The 27324-nt window shown below is 35.0% G+C and overlaps 3 protein-coding genes across 13 annotated transcripts in view; 1 reads left to right on the top strand and 2 right to left on the bottom strand.

The window, feature by feature from the left end:
* The window catches only part of Pde1c (Phosphodiesterase 1c), a 474080-nt gene that overhangs the window by 325089 nt on the left and 121667 nt on the right, over positions 1–27324 (top strand). The gene's annotated exons all lie outside the window — the stretch shown is intronic.
* Positions 1996–7626, bottom strand: LOC114245997 (maltase A1). Its single transcript, XM_028178357.2, has 10 exons — positions 7343–7626; positions 6672–6851; positions 6352–6509; positions 5477–5602; positions 4539–4994; positions 4364–4471; positions 4015–4165; positions 3495–3690; positions 2935–3072; positions 1996–2099 (listed from the first exon to the last, which is right to left on the bottom strand). The coding sequence occupies exons 1-10, from the start codon at positions 7500–7502 to the stop codon at positions 2033–2035; spliced, it is 1740 nt and encodes a 579-aa protein (XP_028034158.2). The 5' UTR covers positions 7503–7626; the 3' UTR covers positions 1996–2032.
* Positions 10049–27255, bottom strand: LOC149503195 (maltase 2). Its single transcript, XM_089727142.1, has 11 exons — positions 27096–27255; positions 26585–26764; positions 23427–23584; positions 22256–22381; positions 21358–21614; positions 18759–18957; positions 15660–15767; positions 14702–14852; positions 12030–12225; positions 11014–11151; positions 10049–10306 (listed from the first exon to the last, which is right to left on the bottom strand). Exons 1-11 carry the CDS (start codon positions 27253–27255, stop codon positions 10237–10239), a joined length of 1743 nt encoding a protein of 580 aa, XP_089583268.1. The 3' UTR covers positions 10049–10236.

Raw genomic sequence — 27324 nt, 5'->3', positions numbered from 1 at the left:
ATACGCTTTTATAGAAAGTCCAACTAAAAAATAGAAAATAAATTTTAATAAATTTGAATTAAAAATAGTGTAAGAAAAAATTATTTTATTTAAAAAAAGCGTGGGGTGCTTTTCTATAAAAGCGTAAATTGTAAGTTTTTTTTTAAATTATTATTTATTTACCTTGCTAATTTGATGCAAATGGACCAATATTGTTTTGACGCTAACGTTAAAAGCTGCTGCTAACTCAACGGTAGATTGAGTATCGTCAGCTTCCACTATCGTCTTTAATTCGTCATTGTGGACTTTAGTTTTCAGACGACCGCGGAGTTCGTTTTATACATGAAAATTTCCATATCGGAAACGTTCAAACCAATAACGAGTCGTGTGTTCATTTCTAGCATTCCGGTCATCGTCCTCGTCGAACCCGTCGAAGGGCTCGACGAGTAAATTTACTCCAGACACAGCCCACTGAGTTTCTCACCGGATCTTCTCAGTGGGTCACGTTTTCGATCGTTCGTGTTAGCAGCGACATCAGGTTTGAGCCCCGTGAGCTCACCTACTAGTTAAGGCTACGCTGATATAGCCTCTCAAGGCTCTCAGCTTAGGTAGGAAAAAAAAATATTTCTAGGGTTCACTGAGTCACACGTCATTAATGTTGAGAGCTATTTGTGCGGCATTGCTACGGCAACAGAACTTGTATTCCCTATTTTTTTGTATTTTATCATGTCCACATTAATGAAACTGATACAGAGAAAAGAGGCACTGATCAATAAAAAAATGACTCAATTTGAAAATAGATTTCCATATTTAAAATAATAATAATAAGATAGTATAATAAAAAAAAAACTAAATTGCTAAATGTCAAACGTACAGTGTAAGCCGTTTTTTTACCACTATAGCAAAAACAGTAAAGTATCATAGTTGTTACATAATTTCTGATGCCTGAAAAAAAAAAATGACTCCAGATTTCGATTTCATATTAATTTAGTTTAAATTTAGTGTCTTCTTCTTCTCTATCAGCCGTCATCTCAACATTCACTCCTCTATCTCTCAAATCGTCATTCACATATATTATACTTAATATATTGCGTGCGTATAATCACACAAAAAAATACGCAGCGGAAATAAAATGAATAGAGCAAATATTTTTGAGATCTTATATTGTCGATTTTCTTTTGTTAGTTCAAGTGTAATATTTATAATATCGTTCGATGTTTCTCAAGCCATATGTTATGACTTTCTTTCAACTAGTTCCGAAATGAGACCCAAGCCGTAGGTAACGGCTCAACTGTGCCCATGGCATTAGCATGAGCATTAGCAATGAGCATCAGCTACCCCTTACTTACTAACTATATAGACCATTCTAGTTTCAAAGAAGGTTCTAACGTAGGTAACGTTCTAAGGTAAAGAACAACTAATTGGCAGATAAAATTAAATGGAACAATAATAAATAAATAAATAATAAATAACTAAGAACAAATCACGCACGGTCTTCCAGTCCTAAATTAGGATTCCATGTGTAATGGAAACCAGAGACTGACATCCATACTTATATATATTATATACATACACGTTTAAATATAAACATACATATTTTTTACTAGTGATAGGACCTCTTGTGGGTCCGCACGGGCAGGTACCACCACCTTGCATATTTCAGCCGTGAAGCAGTAATGCGTGTCGGTTTGAAGGGTGGGGCAGCCGTTGTGACTATAGTGAGACCTTAGAACTTATATCTTAAGGCTTACGTTGTAGATGTCTATGGGCTTCAGTAACCACTTAACACCACGTGGGCTGTGAGATCGTCCACCCTTCTAAGCAAAAAAAAACTTAACTAAATAGATAATAAGCATCCAGATAAAGAACAAACCTGTTCATCACACGAATGTTTACTCGATGTGGGATCGAACCCACAACCCTTTGCGCAACAGTAAGGGACGCTAATTATTGCACCACCAAGTTAGTCAGAAATTATCCTGGTATTTACTAAATATAGATTAAAATAAAACAAAATTATGTATAATATTTCACGAATGATTTATTTCATAACCTAAACAACCTTCAAGACGAGTCCTTCGAATCCGACAACGGGTAGAGATTTCGCGTCGAATGTATCCCTGTAAAAACGATACGCCATTATGATGAAAACCTTCATCAATCATACATAAATTGAACACAAAGAAATATTTTACATATACGAACATTGTTCATAAACGAATTACAATTCTACATTTAACGTAATATATATTTATTATAATTTATACATACATAATATTACATTTATTTATTAGCTGTATCTTGTCTTATATATTTTATCAAGAACAATTGCCTTGATGAAGATGAATAATAAATAATATTGGTACTCATAGCTATGATTGAATTGTGAGAATTCAATTGTAACAATTACGATTGAGAGATTGTTGGTGGCCCGGAGGCCTTTCCAATTTCACTAGGACAGATTGGCGAGCAAAGGCTCAGCCAGGAAGGGATTTGCTAACAGCTACCCGAGAGCCTCCAAAGGAGACCCAACAACTAAAGTGTAGCTGTTTCGCGAATGAATCTACTACCGGATCGGAATCGCGACCCGCTGAGAAGATCCGGCGAGAAACTTAGTGGATTGATGTTTAGGTTAGGTTGCATGTCAAACTCTTTGCCGAGTTGGACGAGTACGGTTACCGGGGTCCCTAAGCCTGCTCCTAGTGTTAGAGCTAAAGGCGTCTAATGCAAGGGTTATTGGATCTGATGGATCCGTAAATACATGTCTAGGGCGTCAACGGTGACTGGCTCCTGCGTGATCAGGATACGGGGAGTAGCAATACGTCCCCGTATCTATGAGACCCTAACAACTATGGGACGTAGTGCAATCTTTAAGATACTGCGGTATATTGCAAATCTTATCCCTATTTTGGCCACATGTATCTACACTGCATTGTGCAGGATGTATTTACTCACCCCTCATTTTTAGGTGAGTTAACGCTCCTTATCGACACGGCAACGTTCCCAGAAACATTTTCGAAGTATGTAAGATCAATGTTATGTTCCACGTCTCGCATATTCACAACCACTAGATAAATGACGTCGTTAAGCCATCTGTACGAACAAAAAAAAATTATTAAGCGCAAAGTTAACACGAATTAAATTCACGATAACCGTACGTTCCGAACGGTAATTTTCATGATAATGTACTATTATACAATTTACTTTACAGGGCAATAATTTAGGACAAATAAATTATAAACTGAAAATTCTGTTGGTGATGGCGAAAGTAAAGCATTTTACATGTTTATTACTTTTTAAATTTACCAAACTGCTCTTTTGTGTGTCAATTATCCGTTCAGTATAATGTTGACAACAGCTGAGCAGAAGTGAAATACAACAAAACAATAAATTAATAAGTCACAAATTACAGCGACAAATGGATGCGCAAATAGACGGTAAAACAATTCATGGATATAGTATTCATAATTAAAGTTATATCTTTTGAAAATCAATTGAACGATAGATAAGGTTACCTTTTAAATACAAAAATATCCTGATTTAAAGCTAAAGACTCATAACGGCCGTATCTGAATGTGTTTTCTTGACGTAAATCTGACAAAGCCTTGTAAACTTTAAGATGGGACCTTTCTGAGGCCTTCTGAACTTCAACGTTCAAAGTTTCATAGCCCTCGGCCATCGGCAACCAGGTCTTGTCAGCGGTAGAGAATCCTAAAACAGTAAAGAATATATCAGTGGAATTATATTATTACGTGGAAAACCAGACTCGTTCTTTGTTAGAAGTCAGTACACTCGACACCGCCGCTTGCTTTTTATGTCGTAATTTAGACTGTACTGATTTTATAGTAGCAATATATTTTAGAAACCACTTGACACTAGGGCCTTAAGCGCTTTCCATCCAGTCATAATAAAAACTTGAATATCTATCCGTTGGTGGTTCTCCAAAGTATATTTGCAAATTGCGTACAGTTTTACAAAATAACCGGCGGTTTCTATAAATAACTTTAGTTTATTTTAATTAAAATAATGTCTTACCAGCGTTTTTCTCGGAGTTCCAATGGAAAGGAGTCCTTTCGGGATCTCTCGACGATTCGACATATTTTATTGGGTCATTGGTATTACATCCAGATGGGTCAACTGTGTCTTCCCAACTAACATAGCCGTCTTCCAGTCCAATTTCTTCTCCCTAAAATATATATGTATATATATTTGTAATTTTAAGTCAATCTGGTTTTATTAGACTATGCTGCTAAAAGCTGCTTGGTCGAAATAAAAGCAGCATTCGCAAATATTGTAACAAAATTTATTAAACATGACCTATTGCCAACTAGTAATGATACTTTTCTTTTTGTGAATTTATTAATAGGAATAAAACGTAGCTTACCATATACGTAACTGCTACTCCCGGAAGAAGTAATACTAGCATGTTGATACCATCTACCAATGAAGCACCATATCTTGTAGCCATTCGGCTATTGTCGTGATTCCCAACCTTAAAAAAACGTTCTTAAAACAATCTACCTTTTTAAATAGTACAGCATTTTTAATAGAATACGTACCACCCAATTAGCTGTTTGGTCGACTGGTTTATAAGTTAAGAACTTATCAACGGCTCTTTTTATGTCAGCAGCTGATGAACTGGCATCAACGTCAGTGATCAAATCGAAATTAAACGGAATCTGTGCTCCTTTTAAATCTCCTTCACCGAAATACCTAACCACATCTTGGATCGATGCGTATACCTCGGTCATCATAGCTCTAGTTAGCCCATCGATTGCCTTGAACTCATCAAAGACGTCTCTCCATTGGTAAACCATATAGTAAGTGTCGTTGTGGTCCTTGGTGTGAATATGTTGCAGGTAATCATGGGATTCTGAGTCAACATCCATTCTACCAGATAACGGTTCATTAGGGTACTTTCCACCATACAGATTCTTGTCGGCTTCGTATAGACAATTCACAGCATCTACCCTGAATCCGGCAATGCCTTTTCCAAGCCAGAATCGGATTATGTTCTAAAAAATGTGACTATTATAATAAGCCGCTTTTCCACTGTACAATTTAGACCTCTCATATAATATTAAGTACTCCACAAAGATTTGCTCACCTGTGACTATTATATTATTACAATATAAATGATAATTACAAGTTGTATTACTAGAACAGTAATAGGACATACAATTAAGAAAAACGACGTAACAATTAAGAAATATACAAATAAAAATAAATACAATTTCACGCATACAAGATCTCACATCATTATTTTTTGTCATCACTGTTGTATTTGTTTTTACATCACGCGCAAAATATAGAATTCATTTTATGAAACATTTTCCGAATCAATTACCTCTCGCTGTGAATCGAGGGTCTAACAACAATTTTTTTTTTCTTTTTCGAAGTAACTTGGAGATACTACTACTAAAATAACATCTTAGATTCTGATAACTTTTACTCGTAACGTATGGGGAACAATGGGATTTCTTAAATTAAATCTTACTTTCATTTCATCTATAACATCTGGATTGCGGTAGTTCAAGTCTGGCTGTCCAACAGCGAATTGATGTAAGTAATATTTTCCGACTTCTTCTTTATATTCCCAAGCGCTGCCTCTAAAGTGACTCAACTGTAACACAAAGACACACATATAGTGAAAAAAAGTTATGCAAACATATCTTTAACTTACTACGATTTTCTATTCTAAGCGATCTTAAATATTAACAACCATTGCTTACATGAAATGACAAGCATAAGAAAACATTGACAAAATTAAGTTAAAAAATAAAACAAAATAAAATATCAAAAGATTTTTGAACCAGTCAGTAACTATGTGAGTCCAGCTAAGGCAATTTTTGTTATGAAATGTTTAACATGAGAGAGTTATTTTATAAATCATGTTCTTTTATTTTTTTAACTATAACGCTTATTTATCAGCATATAAACATAAGGTGAGGAAAACCCATAGCCAATGCAGCATTAGAATTACTAATAATAGCATAGCAGTACATAGTTTAAGTCATATATAGTTATAATAAACCGAAACTGGGTTCTTTAAATTATCGTTATCCGAATGAGACTAAACTTAATGAGTTCAGTATCCACTATCCTTTAGGTACATACCAATCATCATTACTTAATACATATGTATAGGTAGATACATGATGAGACAAGAGAATAGAACGTCCGAAATGGATTAGCCTCCTTGGTTTTTTTATACATAGTTTGACCCATTAAAGCGTTTATAGAATTAGTAAATATACACAAAAACATTAATAGGATTGGAAACCTAGAATGATAATTGAATTTAGTAACAGCAGAACATTGCAAATTGAAGAAGGTTGTTCCATTTTTGTGTATTTTTTTCCTTCTACGTACCCAATTATTCGGTGGCTGCCTATTTCCATTTTCGTCTATGATTCCGTCTTCCCAAACGAAATAATTGTAATATTTTTCGTTGCCATTGAGAGCTTCTTGGAACCAAACACTTTCGTTTGATGTATGATTTGGTACAAGATCCAAAACAACTTTGATGTCTGAAATAAAACCAATATGTACTTAACGAATTTTTTTCAGCTTTCGTTGCGTTGAAATTTCGGACAATTTCGTCACTATGCATCCTGTCAGCGTAGTCATTCAACTATCATTGAATTTAAAAAAAATATTGATTTTTTATCAGTTTTTTCTTGTAAACTCACCTAATTCATTCGCCTTTTTCAATAGAGCTTCGAAATCTTCCATCGTACCATATTCATGGTGGATTTCATAAAAATTAGCAATGTCGTAGCCGAAATCAACCATGGGCGATTTGAAAATCGGCGAAAGCCAAACAGCTCCTACACCTAATTCTTTTATATATTCCAATTTTGAAGTAATACCTGCATGACGTAAAAAAATAAAAACAAAACTTAAAAAAAGGCCTTCATTAGACATAAGGAGCAATAGCAATAATTATTAAATCAACTTTAAGATGGTTTTAATATTTGTAACTGGTATACATTTTTTTATTTAATAAAGTTTAATTTTGATGTTTAATAAAATACATTTTTTTTATTTTTATTGCTTAGGTGGGTGGACGAGCTCACAGCCCACCTGGTGTTAAGTGGTTACTGGACCCCATAGACATCTACAACGTAAATGCGCCACCCACCTTGAGATATAAGTTCTAAGGGTCTCAGTATAGTTACAACGGCTGCCCCACCCTTCAAACCGAAACGCATTACTGCTTCACGGCAGAAATAGGCAGGGTGGTGGTACCTATCCGCGCGGACTCACAAGAGGTCCTACCACCAGTAAAAAATTACATAGTTACATACAATATTTAATATAACGTTTAGTTATTATACAATAAAATACAATCACAACCAACCATTCAAATCGCCAATACCATCGCCGTCGCTATCAGCAAAAGACCTTGGGTAGATCTGGTATAAAATTGAAGTCTCCCACCAATCTTGAACTTCTCCATTCTTTATAATGATTCCACTACATGCAACGAAAAGCAAAGACAGCAAACACACTGTCTTCATTGTTGTTAACAATATAAATCTGGTACTCTAACGCAAGCAATTGAGTGACCAAAAAACATACACACGATTTATTTACAAGATCCTTTTTATAACAGTCAGTATCTCTTATCAAACTGATACACCCCAAGTGGTGTGATAAGATGTTTTGTATTTGTGTCATTTTGTGTCATCAAGAGATTTTTTTTATTTTGGGAAATCTAATAACAGTAGATTTAAGATATTATTGATGTTTCTATAGATAAGAGATTTGTTGCTATACAGTACTGCAAAATAGCAAAGTGAAGTGGTTTTATATTGTTATTATTATTTTTACTGCCGTTTAGTGTAAGATTTGCTTATCTCCAGCGGAAGTTTCACACTTACCAAAGCTATAGATAGATATATAGCTAAATATAGGTATTTTCGGTCCATCCAATAGATATCCCTCTGTTCAAAGAGGTAATCTACAGACGCACATACAAAAATTAACTGATTAGTGGTAGGCTCACAACCTAGTACATATTACATACATGGGAAAACAGGAGAGAAAACAACAAAAAATAATGTTTGGCCATCAACTTTGTCGAATGACAAGTGGAATCTCTTTGATAATTCTGCCACAAGCCAAGTGGTTGGATAACGATAACAGATGAAGGGCGCGATAACGGAGTTTTTAACTGTGTACGTGTACAAAGATATTTTGGCTAGAAATTCTACTATGAAGCATGGCATAATTACATGAAAAAGAAATATTCACAAATACAATTATTACGGCAATGGACTTTCAAAAAATGTCATATGCTTTAATGATGACCCATGGTATGAATTATATTAACGGGTTACTGTAGCCCACATATAGGAAAACGTGTCGTCCCCTGCCCTGAGATATCAAATCGAGAATTCTGTTGCTTAATGGATTCAACACTGTTCCGCGTACTTCTCTCCAGGCCTCTTGAGTGATGATCAAAAAAAATGATGGTGCTACCTATGCGTAAAGGCTCAAAATTCACAACAAACTCGAAACCAGCACATAGACCAACTCAGAAAATACAACGGGTACATAAAATCGCAATTTATCTGGATAGTATTCGATATTTAGTTTTAACCTTATTCAATTATCAAGTTCTATAGTCCGATAAAATTTCTGGTACCCTGAAACATTATTGGAAACATGAGGTAAATAGCTGAATTTGAAAAAAAACGATTGTGATTCAAACAGAAGGAGAGGATTGCTTTGTATGGCATCTTAGTGTCACTAATCCGCTTAGAGTTCACACCACTTGCGGAAATCCGACATCAATAGCTGACACGGACTTACGCTCAAAGTATCTATACAATAATATGTTTGTTGTAAAAGCGATAACAACGGATCAATATAAACAAGATAAAGTTTGTAATATACAGTGCTTGTTACAGACTATAGGTAATATGCTAGGGGTCTTAGGTATTTAATTTAGTGGCCCGTTGTAGAAGTAAACTTCTGTAATTAATGCGAGCGGTGGTTATAACTTATATTAATAACATTCAATGCATATAAGTCCTGTTTTATTTAGTGCTCTAGTTTTTCGGTAATCAGAGAAACCAGGCTAAGCTTGTGGCTGGGGTGAAACTGAAATAGCCTCTCAAAGCATCAGCATAGGTAGGGAAAATAATTAAATAAATAAAACTTTACAACGCAAACTTAGACTTAATTGAATTTTTAATCACGGATAAACTAAGGTCGCAAGGCACAGAGATGTATTAGTATTTTAAACAGCTAAAGTTGACTATTCAATTAATTTTTTTATTACCTCTAAGCGATAACGTTAGTCCAGGTTTCGTTGATTTGGGTTTAATGTTAACTTAACCCTTTAATCTTTGCTGATACTTTCGGCGACTAAATAATCCATGGTAAATAAACTAAAAATCTAATGTAAGCAGTATAGTAAACTCGTTAGACCAACATGCAGTTAGTTACACCATGTTGAATGACTCTTTTGTGCCATTCAAATTCAGAAATTGACTTTATGGACAAAATAGTATATTATTATTGTAAACTTGTTAGAATTTTTATTTATTTAAGCTGTTTACTAATTATATACAGGATTGTGTGATTTTCTTAACCTGTTCAGCGTCATGAAACTGAAATCAATTAGATACCCAAACGGAGTGTGCGTCTTAAATTTTAAAAGGAATCGGAAATGTGTTTCTTTATGAAAACCGAAAACATGATAGTAAAAAATTTAATGTCCTATGTTAGAAGTCGCAATATTAATAACAGATCGAAAACTATACGAAGGTTCATGGTCTTTAGGATGGCAAGCCATGCAGCATGTATTTTTGTTATTGTTTTTTTACTATGACCGACGACGACACAGCCTTATGTCACAAATAGGATGCTTCATATCATTTAGGGTTCTTTAAAAATATTATTTGAAAATAAACAAACCATAACGTTGCGAAAATGGAGAGCATTCAATCGGATCGATAGTTCACGCTGGCGACGGCATTCGCGTTGGAATACCTGTCAGCTCAGGTAACCACTTAAGATCAGATGGGCTGAGAGCTCGAGGTGATTCAAAATGGTTCACCCAAGTTCTGAAAATTCGACTCGGACAACTGAAAGGCACATATTCTTCTATCAACTACTGTAACACTGTAATGTAACACTCTTTGTATAAAAGAGAAATTTATTTTGAATCAAGAAAAAGTAAAACAATCAGAATTAAAATACCTAACATTATTAGGTGATGACAATAGGTTTTTTTTTAAAGACTTAAACCTGCATCCTTAAAACTAAAGCTTCGTCGACCGCCAAATCCAAACGGTTTGCTTGAACGTTGTCGCTGAAAAAAAAATTCACTGCTCTTACATTTTGTTCATTATTCAAAGCTTTATAAGTAGTTGAATGGAACAGGTAGGCAGCGGCTTGGCTCTGCCCCTGGCATTGCTGAAGTCCGTGGGCAACGGTAACCACTCACCATCAGGTGGGCCGTATGCTCGTGTGCCTACAAGGGCAATAAAAAAAGACGTGTGGCACTCGGGGAGTGCCGCGGTAAAGCTATTGTATACTATTTTTTATCAACGTAAGCAATTATAATTAGACAATAATAATTTAATATTAAAACAATAATATAATAAGACCACGCTATATTTATAAACATTAACAAAAGCAAAACATTAACTTTAAAGTAACCTTTACACTCATAAGCTAGACCGCGCGAGAGAGAGATGGGCAGACTTTTCATGATGCGCATGCAATGCGACGTTACGCCGCGCGCTTATTCACAAACACTACACAAGCGCAATGTGTGAATGTGTTGAACGCGAGCATGTAGCTCGGTAGTCGGAGTGGGGGTGTTAGGTTTTATTTTCGTTACGGAATTTCTTGATTCAGTCGCTGCGCTCAAAGCCCGCGATAAAAGTTATGCAATAGCTTAAAAAAAGTTGTACGAAAATATATAAATATCACAAAATGCGTGAACTGAGACTGAGATACATTAAAAAGATAACGTTTAGAACGTATCAAATTCAAACATGGATATTTGAATACCTGTAGGTCCTTGAAGACAAAACGCTGCTGGCCTCAACTTCCAATTGTCCAAATACAAGATCGAAAGCCGTCAAATTGACAATTCGATCACGCTTTCCAACGTTCATAACGATTATATACGTATCATCGTTGTACCATCTGGAATAGAATTTTAAATTCCTTGCTTCGTGTATTCATGAGATAATACCGTTGTATCTATACCGTAGTGCTCAGATCGCTTTGCATTTTATCTTTCGATTCGCAATAATCGAAAAATATCAAAATACACAATTTCTTTAAAACCAAACGTTCAATTCAGTTCAATATCAGAATATTAAAATGGTTTTGTTAAAAAATCAAATGTTGTTACCATATCCAAATATTTCATAGTTACCACAAATGTCTTGTATATCTTTAGATAGATTTTTATATAATCGCTACATAAATACCGTATAATATAAAGGTAAGGTAGCACAGACCTGTCTAAACATACGTTAGGTCCTACTCTAAGTACCCTACTTAGTATTTTCGAGTGAGTTGGGATCGACGCACGTTGATAAAGGTAATTAAATACGTATTCTCGTATTATGAAAATATCATTAGACCCTGTGGCTTCCATTGATGGGTTCTTTTGCGAGGGGATCATTAAAATTTTAATGATTCTATGAGTTTTACAGTTTGACAACCTTCCAAAAACATTCACTTTAAGGGTATAACAAAACTCTGCTTCAGTCCTCGTCTTTTGAGAGAATTATATTTATTAATTTAGCCTATTACATCATTCTGGTTGTAAGGCGTCTTGTGAGTCGGCGTGGGTAATTTGCATCACCTTGCCTGTTTCTGCTGCGAAGCAGTAATGCGTTTCGACTTGAAGGGTGGGGTGTCCATTGTATTATAAGACTGAGATTAAGAACTCATACCTCAAAATGGGTGGCGTCTTTGACGTTGTTGATATCTATGAGCTCCAGTAATCACTTAGCATCAAGTAGGCCGTGAGCTCGTCGACCAATTAAACCAAAAATAAATCAGATACGTACCTTTTGAAAGCAAACACATCGTTGTTCAGTGACAACGATTCATATCTCCCAAGTCTAAACGCAGGCCTGATGCGTAAATTAGTCAGCGTTCTGTAAACTTGATAATGCGATCTGACAGCCGATCTTTGACTGGCCACGTTTAACGATTCATAGCCGTCAGCTACTGGAAGCCAGGTTCGCTCAGCAGTCGAGAACCCTGGTCGAAAGCAATGTGTTTATAATCAGAATACATCTTTTTATTTATTGCTTAAATGAGTAGACGAGCTCGCAGTCCACCTGATGTGAAGTAGCTACTGGAGCCCATAGACATCTACAACGTAAATGCGCCACACACCTTGAGATATAAGTTCTAAGGTCTCAGTATAGTTACAACGGCTGCCCTATCCTTCAAACCGAAACGCTTTACTGCTTCACGGCAGGAATAGGCAGGGTGGTGGTACCTACCCGCGCGGACTCACAAGAGGTCCTACCACTAGTAAAAAATGAAATGAGAAATATGTAATAAATATTTTTACATCGCATTCACTCAGTGTATAAACCGTCCTATACGTTAGCCTTAATTGATTGTTTGCTTTTAATGACTGTCAGCCAAAATCTATTATTATTCAGTTTGCAAAATGCAAATTTCTTTTAATTCATGACACCCAAAAAAAAAATACACAAATAAACAGATTTAAAATAAATTCTAAACGACAATTTAGTATTCTAAATGACGATTTTAATAGTTTTAAAATTTAAAAACACATAAACAGCAATATATTTTATATATTTAATCGTTAATTAAATTATTAATCAAATTTGAAAAGTTTGTAATGAAATTTTATTCATCGTTAACGAATTTATCATTTTATTTTATGTGAAAAGTAGGTAACGAAAACTCTTCATAAAAATCAAGTAATTTACAAAAAAAAAAGGATCATTGTAAGCTACGATAACACTTTATAATTTACAGAGGGACATCCCAAAACTCGTATCGTTACAGGACTGACATTGCGGAACATCCGCGCAGTATTTTATTCAAGCTGAAATGCGAAATATTCAAAAAGGGTCGCTCCGGTCAGTGGATAGGGAAACGAAGGAGCCCCCGGTCGTTATCTATAATAATATTATAAAGCTGAAGAGTTTGTTTGTTTGGTTGAACGCGCTAATCTCAGGAACTACTGGTCTGATGTGAAAAATTCTCTCAGTGTTACATATACATACTGAGACTTTAGAACTTATATCTTAAGATGGGCGCCACCCACCTTAAGATATAAGTTCTACGTTTTAGATGTCTATACGCTCCAGTAACCACTTAAAAAGCAGCTGGGCTGTGAGCTCGTTCACGTATACGCAAAATTATAATTTGCGTAATTACTGGTGGTAGGACCTCTTGTGAGTCCGCACGGGTAGGTACCACCGCCCCGCCTATTTCTGCCGTGAAGCAGTAATGCGTTTCGGTTTGAAGGGTGGGGAAGCCGTTGTGACTATACTGAGACCTTAGAACTATATCTCAAGGTGTGTGGCGCATTTACGTTGTAAATGTCTATGGGCTCCAGTAACCACTTAACACCAGGTGGGCTGTAAGCTCGTCCACACATCTAAGAAATAAAAAAAAAAAACCCATATAAGCAATAAAAAAAAACAGCCCATTTATTGAGGAAGGCTGTAGGCTATGTAACATCACGCTAAGGTCAATACGAGCGGAGCGCTAATAAAAATGGTTAAATTTTCGCTAAAATAATTTATGACAGAATTGTTCCCCTTTAAAATAAATTGTTAGATGAGTATCCAGTGTGAATAACACAATTCACAAGGATAACCTTTGCAAACGACAATCAAGCGCCCACGCTATCTGCCGTGAAGTAGTAATGCGTTCTGGTTTAAAGGGTGGGGCACCCGTTGTGCTATAAAGCCGTGACCTTAGAACTCAGGCCTCAAGGTGGATGGCGGCCTTTGTTTAAAGTCTTCTGGTAACCACTCAATATCAGGTTCATATAAAAAAATATGTTATTTGGAACTGCCGCGTACTAATGTAGATCTGTGACAATACTCAAATTATCGCCCGAAAAGAAGAAGTGATAAGTTAATGCCGTGTATAAAAGCCCGCTGTATATATTGAATTATGTTAAATCGAGAATAAGTAGTGTCGGATATTCAAATAAGAGCTACAAAATCGCCAACCGCTCTGGCTCGGAATCCTGATCACGTAGGGGCAAGTCTCCGTCGTCGCCCTAGACTCGTCCTTACGAATGTATCAGATCCAATAACTCTTGTATTAGACGCTTTTAGCTCAAACACTAAAAGCAGGCTTAGGGATCCCACCGTCCCACCTAACCGTACTCGTCAAACTCGGCAAAGACGTCGACGTCCAACCTAACCCATACATCAGCCCGCTGAGTTTATCGCCGGATTTTCTCAACGGGACGCGATTCCGATCCGGTAGTAGATTCATTCGCGAAGCTGCTGCTCTTGAGTTGTTAGGTCTTGTTTGGAGGCGCTCGGGCAGTTGTTAGCAAATCCCGCCCCTCCTGGCTGAGCCTCTGCTCGCCTACCTGTCCTGGTAAAACTGGAAAGGCCTCTGGGCCACCAGTAATATTTCAATCATAAAAAAAAAAAAACACTAGGACGTGAGCTCTTCCACTTATGTAAGCAAAACAAAATATACACAAGTCAGCTGCTACTGTACTAACCTCCGTTTTTCCCGGAGTTCCATTGGAAAGGCGTCCGGACGGGGTCCCGGGACACTTCGATGTAATTCACAGGATCGTCAGTGTTGCAGGCCAGTGGATCCTTCGTTTCGCTCCAAGGAACGAATCCATTAACCATTCCTATCTCTTCACCCTTGCAAACGGGACGAATATTTGAATTTCGAATTTCGTCAGCATTGTTATGTTCAGCTTTTGTTATGTTCTCATTCAACATTAAGGCTCAGTTGGGTATATCAATGGTATATCACTCTTTGATTATTTAAACACGGGACTTGAATATCAAAGTATCTACACGTATACATAATAATATGTTTATTTATTTGAAAGAGAAAAAACCGGATTGTAATTTATTATTAAAAGCACATATTATTTTATTGGGTGAAACTGAAGCTGTGGCAATTGCTTACAAAGTAATAAATCTAATCGACATTAGCAACGGACATGGGAGATTTTAATGACATTAAATAGGCAGGTCGATGCAATTTTTTCTGGACACTAAAATCTCCGCTGTCATGTAGTTAGTATTATTATTCCGAATTGACAGAATATTACAATTTGCTGTATATTGTGTATGGTACAATAACATACCTTTTTTATATACGCAAAAGATTTTTGTTTGTTTATTAAATGAGTAATTTGTTTGAGAAACTTCTAGATCTCTAACTTCCATCTCTTCTATCTTTATTCTCTGAATTTTAATCTTGTGAGTCCGCACGGGTAGGTACCACCACCCTATCTATTTCTGCGGTGAAGCAGTAATACGTTTCGGTTTGAAGGGTGGGGCAGCCGTTGTAACTATACTTGAGACCTCAGAACTTATATCTCAAAGTGGGTGGCGCATTTACATTGTAGATCTCTATGAGCTCCAGTAACCACTTAAAACCAGGTGGGCTGTGAGCTCGTCCACCCATCTAAGTAATAAAATAAATAAAAAACTTACCATATAAGTGATCGCAATTCCAGGCAGCAGTAGAATTAGCATGTTGAGAGCGTCCACCAGATCAGGTCTGAATCTAGAAGACACTCTGCTCTTGTCGTGATTTCCAATCTAGTTTGGTAATAAAGCGTAATGATGTAAATCTCAGTATATCAGCGTATTCAACGAAGTTTTTGTATTGAGCTTGGGTTGACATAAAAACACATTACAATAAATAAATAATTACTGTATGCTTACAATGTGACGACCCTAAATATATATCCAAAGATTAATCAGAGAATCAGTGGGCGATACAAGATTCAATCTAACAACATTCCTCAACATTACCTACTTGTATGATAAATCATCACCACGTAGTTAAAGATAAAGAAGCCTTTATTAACAACCTTAATTCATATTTAGGTACATTTTTCTTTTCATTTGACATCGGCTAAGATTGTTTTGCTTTCGCATAGGCCTCCCCCAAATCCTGCCATAAGTTCCGGTCGTCCTAACAGCGACATGTCTAAAGAAATTCAAAACAGAGTGACTGTAGCTTGGAAGCGATACTGGTCTCTTAAAGTCACCACGTAGTTAAAATATAATAATTAAGTCCATTAAATATCTATTAATCGTTACCGCGAGTTCATAATTAACTAATAAATTAAATTTAATATCAGTTTCACAAAAGCATAATTTAGATATTGATTTTCGTACATAGAAACATGCAATAAGAAAAATCAATTCTATCGCAATAGTAATTTCTCGAGCAGAGAATTCAGTGGATTTTTACACAGATAAAAATTCTAATTTTAGACTCTTCTTTTTTAGAGTTTATTTTTTATTTCTCAATGATGGTAAGAAATCCAAACTATTTCTAAATCAACAAAATCGTCAAAAATTATGTCTACCTACAGCAGAACTTGGGCCCCATCCATTAATGAATAGTGACGTAACAAGTTAGGAAAGACCTTTCTTCATAATATTATATATATATAAATGTATCTTTCAAATACTTTTTAAACCTATATCTTGTTACTGAGCATACGGTGTGTTGGAAGCCGTACGTCATTAATCGGTAGGTAGGTCTACATCGAAGCATTTATATATTCCAGATTGAATTAGAATATCACCACTACATCACAGTAAGCGTAGAGGGAAATCTAAGTTCAATTCTCAGAGTCAATTATCTATTTCAGAGAAGGTATCTTTGGGGTTCAAAACCGCTATTAAAATCACCATGGGTTCATCCAAGATTTTAAAGGAACCAATAGATATTGTACCTACGACCGGTGATTACACGACACCGCTACTAAGCTAACAACGCTTTCCAAATAGCCTGAGAAATGTTCACGTCGCTAAAGATAACATCAAATACTGAAATACCATTACGCGTCAAGTCTTAATCGAAAAAGCTATAAAACAAGCTTTTGGTGTGTGTGGACCAATATCCAAATATTTGGTGATCGAATCGGTCACGAAGGACGGCCGTTAACGATGTTTTTGATCTACTTTTAATCGGAAATGCGGTTGTTTATCCGGTTTTCTTAGTGAAAATATTGCATATACTTGGTAAGCCATAAAATTGGCGCCCTTAAAATCTCTGTACTATCTGCTATTCTAGGAGTCCTTTTTTAATCTATTTTTTTTATTACCAGTGAACAAGATCACGATTCGCGTAGTGTTAAAAAGTTATGGGAGCCAATAGATATGAATACATGAAGGCCGCCACTTTCCTTGAGATTTGAGGTCTGAATCTCAAATGTGTAATACAACAGCTGTCCCGCCCTAGTAATACTGATTTTATTTGCATTAAACGAATAGAGTAAAAAACTTGTCTCATTAAAATGAAACTTAAGTCATAGTGTCATCAGAGATGTAAATAATAATCTCATAAATAAAACATCAAAATCTAGTTTAGAACTTCACTATTTTGTATTGGCACGATTCATTTGTAACATATTTTATCATGCACTGTCATTGGAGATTAAGTTGTTATAGATTTATCTATGAACCCTATATATCTATATCTATAAATATGTAAAAGTGAAACACCACTCTCTTATCATGAGATAGCCCAAACTATTTGTCTGATAAACTTAGAATTTTGCATGGATACTCATTTTGCGATGTAGACGTAAGAACGGACATAAATCCTATCCAGAATGGATTTTCATCAATAATCGCATAAATAATAGCAACGTTATGTAATAGCATAGCTAAATTTTTTATAGTAACCGTTGCTGTAGGACTGCTGGTTTGACAGGATATAACTGTTTATGCGGATAATGCAACTAGTTTCATTTCTTTTTGAATGACAATTAATGCGAAGGTAGCCGCGCTGCACTTATGTGGGCTTATAAAGCTCTGATAGTCTGCTAGTTCATCGATTTGAATAAAATTTGCTTTTACGTTTTGACTATGTATGTGAAAAGATTTACTATCAAAGTGCTACTTAGTACGAGTAGTTTGGCCAAATAATTGTTTTACAGATAATTAGCGATAATCAAATCATGTGTTAGGAAAATATTACAGAAATATGTCTGTATGTTGAACGCAATATATACTTAGAGTAGTTTATTTAAATGTCATTGTAGAAGTTACTAGATTGATATCGATCAAACTTAGTGAAAATACAAAATCTTGGGATTGATCTTAAAACTGGTATTTGATGGTGGTGGCAGGGCGTAATGTAAGCCCGCATGGGTTTGTATCACTTCCCTGTCTATTTCTGCCGCTAAGCACTCATACGTTCCAGTTAGACTTCGACCTCATGTCTCAAGACGCCACTATCGTTGAGATCGAAGATAAAACTGATTTATTTTAGAGTAATTAAAATTAAAATGACTTGACAATATACATAAATTAAACTTCACAATGGAACTACATTGAAAATAGGTCTATCTGAAGCTCCAACCATGTTTTTGATCTTTTAGGTGGAAGCCCAGTCAAATGTAACTTATTTGAGACCTTAGAACTTATATCTCAAGGTGGGTGGCGCATTTACGTTGTGGATGTCTATGGGCTCCAGTAACCACTTAACACCAGGTGGGCTGTGAGCTCGTCCACCCATATAAGCAATAAAAAAAAAAAAAGGTACTTAATCTAAAAATTAAATCTCACCATCCAATTTGCAGGTTTCTTCAAAGGTTTGTACGTGAGCCAACGGTCAATGATGTATTTGAAGTCTCGTGCATCCGATTCCTTATTCAGCTCTCCAATGAGACCCAAATTGAAGGGCACATGAGCTCCCAAATGGGCACCTTCCCCATAATACTTCACTGCATTTTTGATAGTCGTGTCGGCCTCCGTCATCATTATCCTGCCAACAATGGCTCTGGTTTTAGGGCAGCTACAAAACGGATTTAGATTCCGAAAAGGAATACGTGTTCGAAATTTTAACAAGGCAACCGTAACTTTTGGGGTCCGCCCGACATTAAAACCGGCTTTATTAACCGTTGAATTAAAAGGTTGTTTTACATCACACAATCAAGGACACTGAAAATTAATTGACGCGTCAGGATATTCTGTCAGTTTTGATAGCTCATTAAATGTTTTGTGAATGTACTGAATTAGTGAATTCGTTTTCTATACGAGCATGTTTATAATATTATAAGCGTAATGATCTAAAATTACCATACTAGAAAAAATAAATCAATTTAATTCCATGTGTCCGATACAGTGCAAATCGGTCCTTATACAATTTGGTCCAAATTTATTACTAAATAGAAAGTTTTTTTGTTGTTATCGTTCTGATTATCCGCTTTGTATTAATCGGCTATTTCTCATGAAACTTGTTTTTTTTTGTAGCTGTAAAAGATCTGGCTGTCTACTTTAATCCACTTGATTAAGCTATTTGGACACTGTTATGGTGTGGGATGCTATTAGTGATATGATAATTTTGTGCACCTAAAATATCTCACAAGATTGATAGTGGAAAAGTTGGCACACAGGAAACACCGCAGCATGGAAAAGAACTGCGATTGTGTGGAATAGTTCCAGGTAATTTAAATAAGGTCATCAGACGATAGGTTTATTTTATGTGTAAAATATTATAAAGATTATACCTTAGTTATGTAAAGAGATAGGTAGATAATACAATCAGATTATAAGCTTAGAAAAACAGCTACAGATTATAATAAAATAATATTATATAAATGAGGCTGCGTGGCTGTCCAAAGCATAGTTTTTATCTTTGGATACGTATATGTTCAGACATAAACAATTTTAGTGTCAAAATATGTTTCATTCCTGGAATAATATAGAAAAAATAGAATTCAATAGTTTATTTTCCGGTGTTATTAAAATATTGAGGTACGTTACCAAAGTTCAATCGTCCAGATGCTAAAAGCAAAAGTTCAGTTTGTTACGTTTATTAGTTTTAGCAGTGTAGCTCTAAAATGTTTCTTATCATCATTAGGGTGAACTTGAACAAGTATAGAAGTCGGAAACTTCATAATGATGTTTTGTACTAAATCATTTTTTACTAAGTTTACTCATTAATTTTAAGTGTGAATTCGTTATTGAACTGATGGAACCCAAAATAAGAGTTGTATTTAATTTTTTCTTTTTTCTTTCAGAAAAAGTTGAAATATCTATAGCTTTTCCATCTCGTGTGAATTCCCTTATAAAAATGTTTGAGGAAACGCGATTCATCTTATTCGGTTTTTCTGGGTAAATATTATTTTGGGAATAATATACATGGATCAAAACTAAACCGCTTCACGAAGTGTTCAATAACTTCAGAAACTATATAGGTAAATTAAAAAATGTATCTCGTCACAAAAAATAATACATCAATCAAACTCTAAGACATCTGGATCTGAGTGTTGGTCGACGAAAGTAAAGCATGAAAGAGGTGTGCATGCGGCAGAGATGCGAATGTTGAGATGGATGTGTGGAGTGACAAGAATGGACAAGATAAAGAATGAATATATCAGAGGAAGTGTGAAAGTGGCCCCGGTAAGCAACAAATTAAGGAGCGGACGGTTAGCGTGGTATGGACATGTGATGCGTAGAGAGAAGATGCATGTGACTAGGAGATGTAATGAAATGGTAGGGCAAGGTAGAGGGGGAAGAGGTCAACCAAAGAAGATATGGATGGGTGTGTGAATGACGATATGAGAGAGAGAGGTGTGAGTGTTGAGATGACGGCTGATAGAAGAGAATGGAAGAGAAAAATTAACTGTGCCGACCCCACCTAGTGGAATAAGGTGGAGAAAAAGAAGAAGAAGAAACTCTAAGACATACCTTAGTTAATGAAAAGCTTAAACTCCGTAAATCAGCAATGTTATGTGGAAATGTGACTATTAATATTTATTTGAATTTAAATTACTACTGAGCTGCTATTAAAAAAAATATCTAAACCTACGATTGGTCTATGATGGTTTGTTTGAATTTTTTTTATTATAAAAGACGGTACTCATGTTTGTTGAAACATTTGGTTCATATATACAATTTGTTTCACCAGCAATAGGTGTTTCTTTTCTCGGACAAAACTTGAAATGTATGCATGAAAGTTTTAGCGTGGATAAAATTTTATTTGCAAGGTTGTTTCTCGCGTATCTTTAAAATGAATTTGAATCACTATTTATCAAGTCGAACGCAGGACGCAACTTCATAAAATTGACTCTCCATTTCCACCTAAACTGTTGATGGGAAGATTTGCTTCATATTGCACAGTTTATTAACAATCCAATAAATTATTACAGCCAGAGCTCACCTCGTCAAATTATCCCTTATAGTAATACCATCGAATACGTCTCTAAGCTGCGACACCATGTCATATGTTTCTTCTTGATCTTTAGTGTATACGTGTTCTAGATAAACGTAATCATCAGGTCCTAATCCAGGCCGACCAGTTATCGGTTCATCAGGATAGCGTCCGCCATACAAGTCTTTGTCAACTTCGAATAGATAATTGATAGAGGGTATCTTCAGGCCTGCTACTCCTTTTTCAAGCCAAAATTTGATAACGTTCTGTAATGAGAAAAAAGTCTTAAAATGTGTAGAGTTTTCATTATTTTTATAAATAGTTTCACGATTCACCAAACACATTTTTTTTACATTATTATTAAAGTTGTTAAACTTCTAAAATATCTTGAATCTTCTCGTGCTATACTAATGATACATTAGTTATATTATGACTGAAACTTTCCCTGGAGTGCCAGTAATTACGCAAATCATAATTTATACGGATTTAATTTGATGCTAGAGCGTAGTAGAAACTATTTTCTCTGCAATACCAGTAATTAAAGACATATAATTGAGAATATCAAAATAATAACTTAAATTACTGCAGCGATTGCGCTTTTTGACCATTTTGTGAAGAAAGATAGGGCTAAAATAAAGGCAAATTAAGAATTATATTTTGCTTTAACGTAATTAATTCGTATTTTTACTGTGGTATTTAAGACCACATTTTACAGAAAGAGGTCACTAAAATCTTTAGCATCTAAAAGAAAACCAGATGTTTTAATTGTGGTCTAAAAGACGCACTGTGGAATCTCAAAATAAAAGACAGTTTTGATACAGTCATGTATGTCTATGCCAACAACTAGTTTCCTTATATAGTTCATTAAAAAATAAGAACAAATTAGTCTCTAAAAAGTAATTCATACCTTAATTTCATCAACGACAACAGGGTTTCTGTAATTCAGATCGGGCTGAGACTCGCCGAACTGGTGCAGATAGTACTGATCTCTGTTGGCCATATATTTCCATGCGCTTTTCCTGAATACGCTCACCTTAAATTGAATTTTAATAACAATTAACTAGTAACGTGAAGGTAGCAACGATAATGTTTGAATTATAAAAGAAAAACCAAACTTAAAGGTAGATAACATTGTTACGCCGGTAAGAGTAACGCCATCTATCGCCGAATAGTCGAAAGAAAGGATCTAGTAGCACAACAATGCTCGAGAAGTACAACGCCATCTATTGTCAGATAGCGGAAACACAATACTCGAAATGTGTGGAATATTTTCGATAACTATAGGGACGTGATATCGACTATAAAAGCGTTGCAGAGATGGCACGCTGTCAGTAATCGAAACTACTCGAAGCGAAACAGTAAATGGATCACCTGAAGCAAAGCGGAAGAAGCGAATTGAGAATTTTAAAGTGCTTGTGAAGTGTTTTAGGTGTTGAATACAGTTTTTACTTGTACTTTGGTGGAACATTTATTTACCCCGAACCCCAGCGCGTAACAATATAATAAAAATGCTTTTTAAGAATGCAAGCACATTCATTGTATCACACTTTTAAAATATTCAGTTGTTTCCAATTGTTTATAATTTTCTTTGTAAAGGACATATGAGGTGTCGTTTGGAAGCATTTCAACATAACGCAACTACCACTAAATATTTTATAAAAAAAACCGTCATTTACTTGCACTTAGAAGTAGCATCCAAAATATATTTTTAGATCAATTCGGCTTCACGAAAAGACAATATGTTTTATGTAAGCAACAACATTTTTTTCTTTTGTGAATAATAAGCTAACAAGCTATAAACAACGAAGACTAAATTTCATAGATTTACTAAAATCTAAACAGTCACTAAAGAAACATTTCTACAGGGCGATACAGTACACGAAATCATTGAATTTAAAAATACCCACACTATAATATAAGAGAATATAGTTGTCGCATGGGCAATTTTGGAATTACGAAATGAATTTAACCTCAAAGATTAGTATCCTTAGAGTTTAATATCCCGTTTAATACTTACTACATGGTCGATATCGGGTTTGTGACTTGTATAATCTAAACATACTTTTCTATTAGCTTACCCAGTTATTAGGCGGTTTTCGAATACCCATATTGTCTAAATGACCACTCTCCCAAATAAACCAGTCGCTGTAATATTCGTCTCTATTTGATGATTTCAAAAACCATTCGCTCTCGTTGCTCGTGTGATTCGGGACCAGTTCCAAAACTATTTTGATATCTAGAATATTTAAAATAATGATTTTAATTACTTTTTCTAATTCATTGATGGCTTAGATAAGTGGTCACACCGATGCATGATTTAGATTTAGAATACGTCGTTTGATATACACTTATCGATACAAGTGTTCCAAAGCTCCAATCACGCAGGTCAGATAACAATATTTAAGTAAATAGATACCTAATACATGTTCAAAAATTACTGAAATTGCGTAATTACTGGTTCTAAGACATGCATATAATTGCCCCGCATGGACAGGTGCCATACGTTCGTTCCTGCTCCAAAGAATGAGACAGCTGCTATAGAAAAGAGTGTTGAGACATTGATATTGACTTCGTGGTAGGCAATGGAATCTATATATTAATACGTGAAGCAAAAACTTTGTATCCCTTTTTACGAAAATTGCGCGGACGGAGGAGTATGAAATTTTCTACACTTATAGAGAACATAGAGAAGAAGTGCACAATGTTAATATTTTTTTTAAATAATGCGTAAAAGATACATTAAATCAGTAAAGAAAACATTACACACACTACATACCATGTATTTGACGCACACACGCATGCATACTATTTATTGTCAAACTTTTGTTCTTGGCGTCTGTTGTCAAATTGAGAATAGATTAAAAATTGTTTGCCTTAGTTAGTATTTTTTAAAGTGTAGTCTTGGCGAAATTTGTGATTATTGAAGTATAAAATACAATGTACATAATACAGTGTACAAATACAGTGTACAAACTTACAATTCCAATTAATTATATTCGAATTTCGACTACTGCGGGACCTCTAGTTCATTTAATTATGTCTATGGGTTAATGAACTTGTCTCAACAATATTCGCCCGGATCTCATTTGTTCACAGCAATAATATTATATTCGAATATAAAGCAATCTTAATGTAGTCACTGTTTCTATTCTATTTTTTCAGTCACCTATATAACATTGCATCTCTATAGACTGCACAATTTCCGATGTTTTTTAATATTAATAAAAAAAATATTAAATAAAACCTTTTCTTCAATAGCTTTTTAGACGAAAAAGAAAATTATTAATCTTAATTAAACATTAAAACTTCATGTATACAGTATTTATTTAACGCTCTTAAAACTTTAGATCACATTTCACTACACAACCGTCAGGAGTTTCGATCGACCAATTGAACAATTCTAAACCAGTGAATCGTATAATGATCGAGTGCAGAGCACGGGAAAATATCGAGAACGAACGACCGGTAAAGTTTTGTATGAATCTATAACTATTTTGAAACAGTCAATGAAACCGATACAGGAAAATTATAATGACGTTATCTATACATTAATACGTGAAGTAAAAACTTTGGACCCCCTTTTACGAAAATTGCGCGGACGGAGGAGTATGAAATTTCTCTCGCTTATAGAGAATATAGAGAAGGAGTGTAGAATGTTAATATTTCTTTAAATTATCCATACAAATACATTAAATCAATTAAAAAAAAAGCAATACACACACTACTATGTATTTGACACACACACGCATGCATACTATTTGTTGAAGTGAAAACTTCTTTAGAATCGTTGTGATTTCAAACCGGATGCAACGGAAAAAACGACAAGTAAGAGACACAAATACAAAAATGTGTAGGATGAAGCCAGCAAAGAATGAGACAGAAATATACATACTATTTAATACAGCGCCATCTGTGAGATGTTTTAATACTAACGTGTGTATGAAAGCTCTTTTAGTGAATTTTAATTTAGGATTATACGTGAAATTAAAATATCAATTCACAGAGGGCGCTACCTTACAATTATTTACTAATGACAAAATTTTACATATACTTAAGACGTTTAGGATAATTATTATTGTATTTTAATTTTGGAAGGTTTCACTTCTACCACGTGTGATTTGCACACATTTTGTTTTTTTTATTGTCAAACGTTTCTTATTGTTTATAGTCTGTGGTCAAATTGAGAATAGATTAAATATTGTTTGTCTTTATTAATATTTGTGTAAAGTGTAGTCTTAGGGAAATCTGTGATTAAAGAAGTATAAACAGTATTTGACAATAGAATCATAATAATGTACAAACTTATAATTCCAATTAATTATAGTCGAATTTCGACAACCAGAGGACACTAGTTATAATGAAATTTGCTTTCAGTATCATCAATATTTCTGAAAAAAGATTGCAATTTTGAAACCACTTAAAAGATTTTTATTTTCAAGGGTTTTTAGAAAAACGTTACGTGAAAAAATCGTAATCGTTGCCTCTTAAATACATTGATGACTTTGTTAACGGGTATCTCTAACTCAGATAAAATACGATACAAATAATGTATTTTTTTCTTAATTTTAATGAATCCACAAATATCTACCAATAGATTGTTTCGTGCGTTGTGAATTGGTAAAAAAAGCAGGCTACCTGATGGTCCTTTTAAAATATTCAGATAAAGACTGAGAGACTCAGAAATATTAAATCCGCCTATATAAAACCAAAGACAACATTTTGAGTGAATTTTAAATTTATGACACATGACCTTTAATTACTGGTGGTAGGACCTCTTGTGAGTCCGCGCGGGTAGGTACCACCGCCCTGCCTATTTCTGCCGTGAAGCAGTAATGCGTTTCGGTTTGAAGGGTGGGGCAGCCGTTGTAACTATACTGAGATCTTAGAACTTATATCTCAAGGTGGGTGGCGCATTTACGTTGTAGATGTCCATGGGCTCCAGTAACCACTTAACACCAGGTGGGCTGAGAGCTCGTCCACCCATCTAAGCAATAAAAAAAAAAATTCAATTAAAATTTTACGGTAATTTCAATCTTCGAAATTTCTAAGAAATAAAATACTGAACTTCAAAATTCAAGTTAAAACTGATTAAGCGTAGTTAATTTAAAGTTCAAACAGTCGATTCGCCGTGTTCCGAGTTTCGTTTGGGGAGTAAGAAAATTTTTGATCATTCCGTTCGAGTGTCATGCATAAATTTACATAATAAACTGGGCAATGAATATTAAACAGATCTCACTCAGTTCATTGGCTTTTTTGAGAAGATGCTCAAAATCCTCCATCGATCCATATTCTGGTTGTATTGTGTAATAATCTGTGGTGTCATAGCCGAAGTCGTGCATTGCGGACTTGAAGATCGGAGACAACCATGCTGCGTCAACTCCTAACTCCTTTAAATAATCTAGACGCGTTGTAATGCCTGTGAAAGAGTTATGGTTTAGATATAGTTGTTTTTGATAAAAGGTTGATTTTGTATAGATTTACTTATAAAAAAACTATGTTAAAAAAATCGATCTCGAAAACAAATAAATAATTGTCTCGAAAAATGATCGATTAATTATCGATAAATCTGTCTGATTTTTTTTTTGAGCGCTCTTGTCTCTATCTTTATACTAATTTACTTCGGAATTCCACTGCAACTCACGATACAGAATTCACTAAGCGATATCTGTGGGCTCTAGTGGAGGTTCAAGCGGATCATTTTTTAAGCTACGTCCTCACGTGAATTTAATTTAACTAGTATGACTTACCGTTAATATCTCCAATACCATCGCCGTCGCTATCCATGAACGACCTTGTATTGAGCTGATAGAACACCGCTGTTTCCCACCAGTCTTGCTTAATATTCACATTTTCGTATCTAGCTCCCACACGTGACAACGAAAGAATTATTACAAAAATATACCACATCCCTGAAAAACAAACCTTTAATAAATACAATATTATCATTTTCAGTCAAAGATTTAGAGAAAAAACTGT

Source organism: Bombyx mandarina, chromosome 04 (genome assembly GCF_030267445.1).
Source record: "Bombyx mandarina strain Sakado chromosome 04, ASM3026744v2".
Lineage (NCBI taxonomy): Eukaryota > Metazoa > Arthropoda > Insecta > Lepidoptera > Bombycidae > Bombyx > Bombyx mandarina.
Note: the sequence above shows the minus strand (reverse complement) of the source record. Positions and strands in the feature narration are given on the sequence as shown.